General features: G+C 36.2%; 1 protein-coding gene across 1 annotated transcript in view; it reads left to right on the top strand.

The window, feature by feature from the left end:
• The window catches only part of LOC106469216 (A disintegrin and metalloproteinase with thrombospondin motifs 20-like), a 113,302-nt gene that overhangs the window by 64,495 nt on the left and 36,583 nt on the right, over positions 1 to 12,224 (top strand). The window contains exons 15-22 of the mRNA XM_022397666.1: positions 159 to 276; positions 1,336 to 1,431; positions 2,991 to 3,157; positions 4,037 to 4,160; positions 5,222 to 5,348; positions 6,257 to 6,467; positions 7,585 to 7,749; positions 9,819 to 9,989. Of these exons, the coding sequence (XP_022253374.1) occupies positions 159 to 276; positions 1,336 to 1,431; positions 2,991 to 3,157; positions 4,037 to 4,160; positions 5,222 to 5,348; positions 6,257 to 6,467; positions 7,585 to 7,749; positions 9,819 to 9,989 (1,179 nt within the window). The remainder of the gene's footprint in view (positions 1 to 158; positions 277 to 1,335; positions 1,432 to 2,990; positions 3,158 to 4,036; positions 4,161 to 5,221; positions 5,349 to 6,256; positions 6,468 to 7,584; positions 7,750 to 9,818; positions 9,990 to 12,224) is intronic.

Genomic DNA, 12,224 nt, shown 5'->3' on the forward strand with positions numbered 1-12,224 from the left:
GTGTACTGGTTACAATATTGTAAATTATAGTGCTGTTGTGAACGTGTACTGGTTACAATATTGTAAATTATAGTGCTGTTGTGAACGTGTACTGGTTACGGTATTGTAAATTAAAATATTGGTTGTGTCCAAGTACTGAGTAATATTTTTGATTCTAGAATGCTGGTTGTGACCGTGTGTTGGGATCAAACAAAACACTAGATCGCTGTGGAATATGTGGAGGTGACAGTTCCACCTGCAAGACAGTACATGGACACTTCAATGAAGTCAAATATGGTAAGCTTAATTATCCATGTTTTCCAATGAATGACGTCAAGTGTGATGAGTTAATACAACTATGTTTTCAGTTTATGACGTGTAGTTGTTAAAAGCTTTTCCTTTATTAACCCGAACTTGATACAAGAATAAATTTAAAGAAAAAAATGGGCTGATAAATTTTACTGTGAATTGTGCCCGAATTGTTTTTCCAATCACCAGTCTGCTTTGGGAAGAAGGGAGACAACAATAGATATAACACATGAACATTTGGTTAAACGAGAGATAAATGTGGACTGGATGTTAACATGAAGAATTTAATAACATTTCGGTCAAATTAACCATAATCTAAAGATAAATAATGACTGAAACCAAGAAAAGTCTTAATATTTAGTTACATGTATATTTTTAAAGATATGCTCAAAATTTAAGTAACGATCTAACTCCATTTTGTAATGTCACTGCCTTCCTTCTTTACCTTCGGTTACATTTTGTAATGTCACTGCCTTCCTTCTTTGCCTTCGGTTTCATTTTGTAATGTCACTGCCTTCCTTCTTTACCTTCGGTTACATTTTGTAATGTCACTGCCTTCCTTCTTTGCCTTCGGTTTCATTTTGTAATGTCACTGCCTTCCTTCTTAACATTCGGTTTCATTTTGTAATGTCACTGCCTTCCTTCTTTACCTTTGGTTTCATTTTGTAATTTCACTGCCTTCCTTTTTAACATTTGGTTTCATTTTGTGATGCCACTGCCTTCCTTCTTTACCTTCGGTTTCATTTTGTAATGTCACTGCCTTCCTTCTTAACATTCGGTTTCATTTTGTAATGTCACTGCCTTCTTTCTTAACATTTGATCTAATTTTGTAATGTCACTGCCTTCCTTCTTAACCCTCAGTTTCATTTTGTAATGTCACTGCCTTCCTTCTTAACATTCGGTTTCATTTTGTAACACCGCTGCCTTCCTACTTCAAAACAGATAATTCGGTTTTTGCCACATACTCGAGAATTGATTTTTAAGTATCAGATAACAAACAATAAAACAGTTTCATTGTTCATCTTTTAAATGTTATTGTTACTCCAGGTTACAACTCCGTCGTCATGATTCCAGCTGGAGCAACTAACATTGAAATTCTTCAGTATGGGTACCAAAACTCTCATCTGGATGACAACTACTTAGGTAACTATTTCATATACCTAACGACAACTATTTAGGTAACTATTTCATATACCTAACGACAACTACTTAGGTAACTATTTCATGTACCTAACGACAACTACTTAGGTAACTATTTCATGTACCTAACGACAACTACTTAAGTAACTATTTCATGTACCTAACGACAACTACTTAAGTAACTATTTCATGTACCTAACGACAACTACTTAGGTAACTATTTCATGTACCTAACGACAACTACTTAAGTAACTATTTCATGTACCTAACGACAACTACTTAAGTAACTATTTCATGTACCTAACGACAACTATTCAGGTAACTATTCCATGTACCTAATGACAACTATTCAGGTAACTATTCCATGTACCTAATGACAACTATTTAGATAACTATTTCATGTACTAATGACAACTATTTAGATAACTATTTCATGTACCATTGATAACTATTTCATGTACCTATTGACAACTATTTAGGTAACTATTCCATGTACTTAACAACAACTCTAGGTAACTATTCCATGTACCTAATGACAACTCTAGGTAACTATTCCATGTACCTAACGACAACTCTTTAGGTAACTATTTCATGTACCTAACGACAACTCTTTAGGTAACTATTTCATGTACCTATAATTATAGCTGGGTGAAGTGTATAAACAGTGTGTAAACATAATGTTCTGTGTGTTAGTTAAGTCAATGTCAGCCTTGACATATAGCTAGGCGAAGTGTGTGAACAACGTATAAACAGTGCCTTGTGTGTTAGTTAAGTGAATGTTAGTCTCAACATATAGTGGGGTGAAGTGTGTAAACAATGTGTAAAGATAGCGTTTTGTGTGTTAGTTAAATGAATGTTAGCCTTGACTTATAGCTAGGCGAAGTGTGTAAACGCTATGTAAACATAGATTTTTAAGTGTTAGTTAAGTGAATGTTAGCTGTAACTTATAGCTTGGGGAAGGGTGTAAACAATGTATTAAGATAGTCTTCTGTGTGTTATTTAAGTGAATGTTAATGTTGACTTATATAGCTGGGCAAAGTGTGTAAACGTTATGTAAACATAGAGTTATGTGTGTCATTTAAGTGAATGTTAGTCTTGATTTGTAGCTGGTAGAAGTGTGTAAAGAAAGTGTATACATAGTGTCCTGTGTGTTAGTTAAATAAATGTTAGCCTCGACATATAACTGGACGAAGTGTGTAAATATAGTGTTATGTTTATTAGTAAAGTGAATGTTAAATTTCACTTGTAACTGAGCGAAGTGTGTAAACAACGTATAAACATTGTCCTGTGTGTTAGTTAAGTGAATGTTAACCTTGACTTATAGCCGAGCGAAGTGGGTAAGCTACATATAAACCTAGAGTCCTTTGTGTTAGTTAAGTGAATTTTGCCTTGACTTAGAGCTTGGCGAAATGTGTAAACAATGTGTTCTCTATGTGTAGCTCGATTAAGTTTGTAAACCTGGTGTTATATGTGTCTGTAGCTAGACGCAGTGTACAATAATGATTTTCTGTGTGTTTAGCTACGTGAAGCGTGTAAACGTGGTGTTCTGTGTGTTTTTACAGCTCTTCTGTCACACAACCAGAATTACCTGATGAACGGTAACTTCACTGTCACACCTTTCAAGAAAACCATAAAGTACTTTGGTGCAACCTTAGAGTACAGCGGATCAATCGCTGTGGTCGAGCGTATAAACTCTTCGAAACCACTAAAGCGGAAACTGTATGTTCAGGTGAGAAACTACAACACTGACTCTGAGATGAGAATTAAAAGTAATCTCAATGTTTAGTACAGAATTTAACTCATCTTAGATATGTATAGTAATATTCTAATAATTTTTTGCATCATGGTTTATAAATCTTAATGATTTTAAATTCAGTTTGAATGTCAGTTGTAAAGAATTGCGTTTCATTTTTTTATTGAGTTATTAACTTTTCAACTTAACGGAAAGTGGGTCAATAATTCACAGGTGTGATATTCACTGGTAACACTGAAACGAACAGGTAAGTAAAGTGTAAGAAAGTCAAAGAAAAGGAGCATTTGAATGTAATTCCAGGACACACCTTTTCTGCTACATCTTTAACTTTCGGTCGGCTTCCCTCTATCATCAATTACACAGGACAGAACTTTCTGGATAACGTACACCAGGAGGCTGATTCAACAAAGACTGTCTATTCTGATTTAGTTATTGTTTAACCTGGACCCATTTTCAATTTCGTATAAAGCCAGAACACCACATCAGAAGAAAAGTATAATTATCTTCAAAAGGAAACCAGGATACCCAACATCTCTAGAGACCTACCAATGTTAATTCTATCATGAGACAAATCTTATTACTTTCAAAAGAGGAAACCAGAATACCCAGCATCTCTACAGACCTACCTGTGTTAGTTCTATATGGGGACAAGTCTCATCTTTCAAAAGAGGAAACCAGAATAGACACACCTACCTGTATTAGTTCTATCAGGAGACAAATCTCATTATCTTCTAAAGGGGAAATCAGAATACCCAGCATCTCTACAGATTTACCTGCGTTAGTTCTTACCTTCTGCAACATGTCTTCTAGAGATTTTGTGTCAGATTGAGAACTATGTTTATCATTTCATTACAGGTTCTTACTGTTGGAAGTCTTCGTCCGCCTGACATTCGGTTTGAATACACCGTATCTCTACGAGATCAAAATAAATACCGATGGGATCTGGAGAAATGGTCAAGCTGTTCTCATTTGTGTGAAGGTGAAAGAAACGTATTTTTTAGTTTTCTAAAGTCAGAATTATTCCTTAGAGCTGTTCTCATTATCACAAACAATACATACTTAGCGGATTTTAAATAGAGAGCTTCATGTTACTTTTGTTACAAGAAGTTTGTTTGGCAAACATTATCGTGATGTTACTTTGTGTTACTAGCTTGTTAGTGGATAAAACAAGTGATGTTAGTTTGTGTTACTAGTTTATTAGTGGATCCAACACCACGTTACTTTGTGTTACATACTAGCTTGTTAGTGGATCCAACACCATGTTACTTTGTGTTACATACTAGCTTGTTAGTGTATCCAACACCATGTTACTTTGTGTTACATACTAGCTTGTTAGTGGATCCAACACCATGTTACTTTGTGTTACATACTGGCTTGTAAGTAGATAAAACATCGTGTTACTTTGTGTTACTGTTTGTTAGTGGATCAAACACCATGTTACTTTGTGTTACTGTTTGTTAGTGGATCAAACACCATGTTACTTTGTGTTACATACTGGAGATCATTAGAAAAACAATCTACATGTCATAAATTTAATAAAACATTTTGTTCTAAGCAATTTCCTATTTCATGTTTAAGAAATACACGTGACAACATTAAGAAATAAAGTTTGGAGATTGTTTTATCTTTGCACGTTGTAAAAGCTATAAACTGTTATACAAATGCCTTTTGCTGGAAATTTTACCCTCAGAATTAGTCTTATAAACAGCGTTTCAAGGGATCTTTTGTCTCTCGTCGCCTAACTCAACTAGCGAGTTCTGGTATTGCACGAAAGACTTCTTGGGCAGTGACTTGTATGAGACAAAAGATAGATCTAAAATTGTCTTTTTACACACACACCTCTGATTTGAAATCTTCAATGGACAAAATAAAGAGTATGTAGAAAAACAAAACATTTGCACTTAAAATGGGTTTTATCACAGATTTTAGGCTTACCTATTTCTAAATGCTTCGCCAGCTATTTAAACCGTAATATACTTGATTATTTAATGTGTTGTAACTCTAAAACAACTGACGTGTGTTTTATTTTTGAGATAACAGGTGAAATGTTTCGGCGTCCTGTCTGCGTAAGAATCTTTGACAATCAAGTAGTCAACGACAACCATTGTGGTGCTACTGACAAGCCTTTAGAACTGGCGAAAACGTGCAATGACCACTGTATTCTCAGGTATTTTATAGAGAAATTCTGGATCAACGCAACTGAATAAAATGTAAAAAAAAAAAAAAAACTTTTTCATAACTGTTAAAAGTTGTATTTGATTAAGGCATAAGAAATGCTATGACTTGCAACTTTCAAGACTTATTTGCTTTATTGGTTTGAACGGTTGTTCTTGAGGACCGAGGGTTTGAGCTTGGTTTGTGCTACGTTTTAATTATATAAAAACATCATATGTACTAAGGTTAGGAAACAGTTCCTACATATAAAAATTCAACAAAATTTTTAATAGCGAAAAAATTATCCAATCAAAGTTTTATGAGTTATATCTATTATTTTGATTCTTGGTGCTAAACACGTACATTATTATATACACAATGAGTACGTAATAAAATCCATAACAAATGTTTTTCTTCAGTAAGCAGCTAAATATTCCCATCATTCAAATATCTTGTGTGTACGCAATATCACAGCGTTGTTTTTACGACAGTGATGATTAATAAGGTTGTTATGGTTTTACAACAACAATGGTTTAGAAATTGCGTCTTTTCATTCATCCAAAATGTTAAATTGAAATTATTTAAAATTATTCAATATTTTTAGCCGGTATGTTTTTAATTATTTCAGTTTAATGAAATCGTCCAAGCTGTCTACATTTTAATTAATTGTAACCACTATGTCCTTTTATGTATGTTGGCCTGCCATCTGTTGGCACGTATTTACATAATGTTTTAGCTATTCTGGACATATCGTTATTGCTTTATTTTTTAAAACTGTAATGATATCTAATTGAACTTAAACAGTTTACATCCTACTATTTTCAGTGTTTATCTAAACAATGCATGTGTTTCAGAGCTGTTGATACGTTGTTGTAACTAGTACTTTGAAACCAATTCTTGGTTCTCGTATTTTGAACGTAGATGGAACTTCACCGTAATAACAGAATGCTCTGAGCAGTGTGGTCCAGGCACTAGACAGCGAGATGTTAAGTGCCTTCAGGAGTTTACCAACAACACAGCACAACAGGTTAACACCCAATTCTGTGACCACCTTGTTGATAAACCACGTGACTCCGAACAGTGTGAAGGAAGTTGTCCCAAGTCTCACTGGATATTTGGAAATTGGTCGGAAGTAGGTATTCTCACTTTTTTAACCCGCAAGTTAGCGACGTGTTTACATACCCTCCGTTAGAGGGCCACGTACTACATCATATTACCGTCCGGTATCGGTAGTGAGCCACATATCTCATCATAATACCGTTTGGTACGGTAGAGGGCGCCACATATTGAGTAAATTTTATGTTTTTACCGGCTACAATGCTCATTATATAAACTGACATCACTGATTTACAATGTAAAAAACATAAAGAATCCCATCAGTGAATTGATGAGATAATTCAATATTGATCATTTGTGTGTGTATGTGTAATTCGTATTTGTTAGGAATCCTCTAACCAACAAAGTCATGGACCTATAAACAATATCGTGGATAACTAATTATTTTAGGGTTAATCTTACAAAAAACGAACGTATCTGCATAATATTGAAAAATACTCTAACTTTCCACATTACATTCTACAATTTCCATTTTAAACCTACACACCAGTGTCGCTACCTGTTGGATTTATTCCTTTTAATAAAAACAACGTGTTACTATATTTTAACCTTTCCTCCAAATTACAGACGTGTATTTATGTAACGTTACAAAAACTAGTTCAGCAAACGTATTTTCGATTAGATAGAAAAAATATTTCTACCTGAATTCGGAGGTTTTTAGGAAGTTCTTAAACAAAATTATATTCTAATAAAAGAAAGGATAAAAAATTACTTTTTATTGAAAAAAAAACGTGTTCTGGTTGATACTTTTTTATTGAAAAAAAACGTGTTCTGGTTGATACTTTTTTATTAGAAAAAAAACGTGTTCTGGTTGATTACTTTTTTATTGAAAAAAAACGTGTTCTGGTTGATACTTTTTTATTGAAAAAAAACGTGTTCTGGTTGATACTTTTTTATTGAAAAAAAACGTGTTTTGTTGATACTTTTTATTGAAACTAAACTGAGTTTAAGAAGAAAAATATTATTAACTTTTGAAAATTGAAATGTTGGGCGTTGTGATAACTGTTTTAGGTTTCTAAAACGCAGGTTTTTATTTTGCATTTCGTCGTTCAGAAAATAGATTAGAATTTTTTTTGTTGTATTCTCACACTTTACAGTGTTTTTAATAGACAGTTATTTCTTCTTCGCTTTAGTGCTCGAAATCTTGCGGAGGTGGTGAAAAAACAAGAAGTGCCACCTGTGTGGATCCTGACGGGCAAAATCTTTCTGAATCTCGATGTGAATTAACGGGAAAGATAACAAGGCAGGAATGCAATACCGATTCTTGTCCAGAGTGGATGACCGGAGAATGGGCAGAGGTTTGTAACTCTACACTCAATATTGATAGACTCGCTGACATTAAAGATAAAAATCTTACCCGGCGAATATTTCGTTACCTGTATTTCTTTCTTAACACTGGTGCTCTAGAAAAGTTTATTCAAACAAAAATTCCAATATTTGTTCTTTCTGTGTGTATGTCCTGATCTATGTGTTGTATTATCTATGTATATGTTCAGGTTTATGTGTTGTCTATGTATATGTTCAGGTCTATGTGTTGTGTTATCTGTGTATATGTCCTGATCTATATGTTGTATTATATATGTATATGTTCTGGTCTATGTGCTGTAATATCTGTGTATATGTCCTGATCTTTGTGCTGTAATATCTGTGTATATGTCCTGATCTATGTGTTGTACTATCTGTGTGTATGTCCTGATCTATGTGTTGTACTATCTGTGTGTATGTCCTGATCTATGTGTTGTACTATCTGTGTGTATGTCCTGATCTATGTGTTGTACTATCTGTGTAGGTGTCCAGGTCTATGTGTTGTGCTATCTACGTATGTGTCCAGGTCTTTGTGTTGTGCTATCTACGTATGTGTCCAGGTCTTTGTGTTGTGCTATCTACGTATGTGTCCAGGTCTTTGTGTTGTACTATCTGTGTATGTGTCCAGGTCTTTATGTTGTACTATCTACGTATGTGGCCAGGTCTTTGTGTTGTACTATCTGTGTATGTGTCCAGGTCTATGTGTTGTACTATCTGTGTATGTGTCCAGGTCTACAACACAAAGACCTGGACACATACACAGATAGTACAACACATAGACCTGGACACATACACAGATAGTACAACACAAAGACCTGGACACATACGTAGATAGTAAAACACAAAGACCTGGACACCTACACAGATAGTACAACACATAGACCTGGACACCTACACAGATAGTACAACACATAGACCTGGACACATACACAGATAGTACAACACATAGACCTGGACACATACACAGATAGCACAACACATAGACCTGGACACATACACAGATAGTACAACACATAGACCTGGACACATACACAGATAGTACAACACATAGACCTGGACACATACACAGATAGTACAACACAAAGACCTGGACACATACACAGATAGTACAACACATAGACCTGGACACATACACAGATAGTACAACACAAAGACCTGGACACATACACAGATAGTACAACACATAGACCTGGACACATACACAGATAGTACAACACATGCTATCTGTGTATGTGTCCAGGTCTATGTGTTGTACTATCTGTGTATGTGTCCAGGTCTTTGTGTTGTGCTATCTGTGTATGTGTCCAGGTCTATGTGTTGTACTATCTGTGTATGTGTCCAGGTCTTTGTGTTGTGCTATCTGTGTATGTGTCCAGGTCTATGTGTTGTACTATCTGTGTATGTGTCCAGGTCTATGTGTTGTACTATCTGTGTATGTGTCCAGGTCTTTGTGTTGTACTATCTGTGTATGTGTCCAGGTCTTTGTGTTGTACTATCTGTGTATGTGTCCAGACTTCTAGCTACATGCATCCAACTCTAAATGTGTTGTTTGGGCGTGATATAGTGATCGGTATGCTTGAACTATGAATGTGATGATTGATGGTTCTTTTGACCTACAGGGTAACGTGCCCGAGCTGTGAATATGGTTCATGGTTCTTTTGACCTACAGGGTAACGTACCCGAGCTGGAAATATGGTTCATGGTTCTTTTGACCTACAGGGTAACGTACCCGAGCTGGAAATATGGTTCATGGTTCTTTTGACCTACAGGGTAACGTACCCGAGCTGGAAATATGGTTCATGGTTCTTTTGACCTACAGGGTAACGTACCCTAGCTGTGAATATGGTTCACAAGCCGTTGCCGCATTTTCGGGGCCGTGTGTGTTCACTGTAAGAGTGACGGTCAAACCCCACTATTCGATTAGAGTAGCCCAAAGAGTTGGCGGTGGGTGCAGTTTACTATCTCCCTTCCCTCTATCGGTTGAAAAGTAGGGACAGCTATGCACAGATAGTTTTTTTTTGTAACTTTGCGTGAAAGTTCTAAAAATTATTTTTTATTTTAGTGCTCAGCCACTTGCGGTGAAGGAACGAGAACCCGTTATGTCACGTGCCATGACTTTCGCAATGACGTAGAACTTCCGGAACCTTCCTGTGACAAGACGTCTCGACCCACAAATCACGAAGTGTGTAATTCTACACCTTGCGGATCTTGGAGAACTTCGGAGTGGAGCCAGGTAAGGGAAGAGGGATGATGGGGGGGGGGGGTTAAGTCTTAACCAAATATCTACTGTTTAAACAATTTTCATTCTTAGAAAGATAATTTCGCACAAAAGTTGAAATCAAGAATCAGATTTCAAAAAGGTTGCTCTATTCGGTTTTAATACCGGTTTTAAACAGCCATGTTGTAGTCCTAGCCTCCTCATTTGAAGGGGGGGGGGGTATATTTACATGGTTCATAAAATGTACAGGGCACTTTGTTTTCATTAGTAATTTTTAATATAAATACGTTTAATTGAAGGTTTCATTCCGACACTGAAGAGGGGATAGTTTTGACGTATAATATCACCAGACGAAGTTAAGCTTAAAATATTCAATTTAAAGGAGCAGGCGCAAAATGGAGAAAAGTGTTCTTCATTTGGGGCATTATGGGAAACGTGAGATGTTCCCTTTTATATTGAGTCTTGCCTTCTTTTGAGGTCAGTATGGAACCCACATACACAATACGCTCACGAGAGCCACACAAAGTATCAACTACCTTAAGGAAATGGGAGGATATGCAAAACGATGCGATGTACATTAGACCAATCATTTAATATTCTAATCCTCTCACTTTTAACCCGCCACAGCATTTATACATAAAGCTAGAGTCCATGCAATCCAAAGCAATCAAAATCGCCCACCGCTTACCTATATATATACACACCCCTTCATTTTACCTGAACAAAATAAGCAGGCTAAGGACATTTAAATAAAGATTTACCGACCTCGCCACAGCATACTATAAGAAAACAGAACAAGTTAATAACCTTTCTGCAAAATTCCTCCAACTATCTGAAACCCCGGATTTCAGGCGTAAATACACCTTCCCTTACCACATTTTCCAAACACTCACACAAACAAACAAGCCACCTTCAAGTTACACCACCCAGAGTCTACCTGATCAACGGACTCACCTGACTAGCGATTCGTCCCCATCATATTGAGCTCATTCAGTCCATTCTCAACGACCAACTCTCCATCAACCCCCATCCGTGACTGCTCCTCCAGGAACCTAACTCTCTTTTTAAAAACGTACTTCACTTTCAATGTTAATGTCAAATTTTCATTTAAAAATTTTCTCTTTAGTTTTCATTTCTTTTATTAGCGGATTTCAGATTATTATATGAATTTTTTATTCTACAAATCATCATCGCTCCGTATCGTATAGAATCTGTTTATTGTACTAATTACTACAATACTTTGTAGAAATTTACCATATCTCACCCCGTTTGTAAAAACTGTTGTTATTTGCAGTCTTATAGTTGGTATGTCTGTGAGGCGAAACGCTTTCAACCACAGTTGCGGACATGCGTCACTCTCCTTTTCTCGATATTCGCTTCGTTGGGTCAGACGTAAACTTCCGAAACAGCCTACGAAAACGTTTACGATACTTCTGCGACAATTCTCCTCTGCTTTTGTCGTCTCCCTCACAACACCAACCAACCAAAACAAGTTGACCAAAACCTCTCCACCTGATGCAAAAACAACACCTTAACCATGAACGGGGTGAAAAGGAATACCTGAATTCCTGACCACCCCTGGTTCAACACCTTAATCACTGCCAAGTCTATTGTTGTTTTGCTTGAAGTCGGCAATCTTCAAGATTCAGGTGCTGGAGAATAAGGGGGCAATAAAACATTTCTTAATTGGTCAATCACTTAGCATAGATATGCCCCACCCATGTAAGGTGAGGGCAGGGTCCCTGTATTTCCCTCCCAAAAAATAATGACGTTTTTTCACACACAAAAAGTATTAGGTTCAAAACAGTACTGTTTAATAACACGTGAGGTAAATGTGTAAACACGTGGTTATTGTTTGACTGTTCATTCCAAACCAGGGTGATACAAATGAGTGTTCATTGGACTAAATGATTATGTACACACATACATGTTTACCCAGATTGGCTGTTTCAAATGTGTGTGTGTGTATTGACTTTATTACATCCTTTTAAGGGTAACTGCCTTCCCACAACTGGCTGCAGACAGCGGAAGGCGGTAAGAGTTGAGACATTGTGGGTGTAAGCACTCAACTCTGTACCCTTAATGAATTTTCCACAACTGCTAACTGGTTTCACATCTGCTTTCTGGATTTTGTTTGGTAGATGGGATATCCCCAACGCTTTTGGGTGCTATTACAACAGACAATCTCCGTTATGACTTTTGGATAATGACGGGAAAGAGCGAAGGTTTTTTTTGTTTCTTTAAATATAG

The sequence above is a fragment of the Limulus polyphemus genome, unplaced genomic scaffold, assembly GCF_000517525.1.
Source record: "Limulus polyphemus unplaced genomic scaffold, Limulus_polyphemus-2.1.2 Scaffold3360, whole genome shotgun sequence".
In the NCBI taxonomy this organism is placed as follows: Eukaryota; Metazoa; Arthropoda; class Merostomata; order Xiphosura; family Limulidae; genus Limulus; species Limulus polyphemus.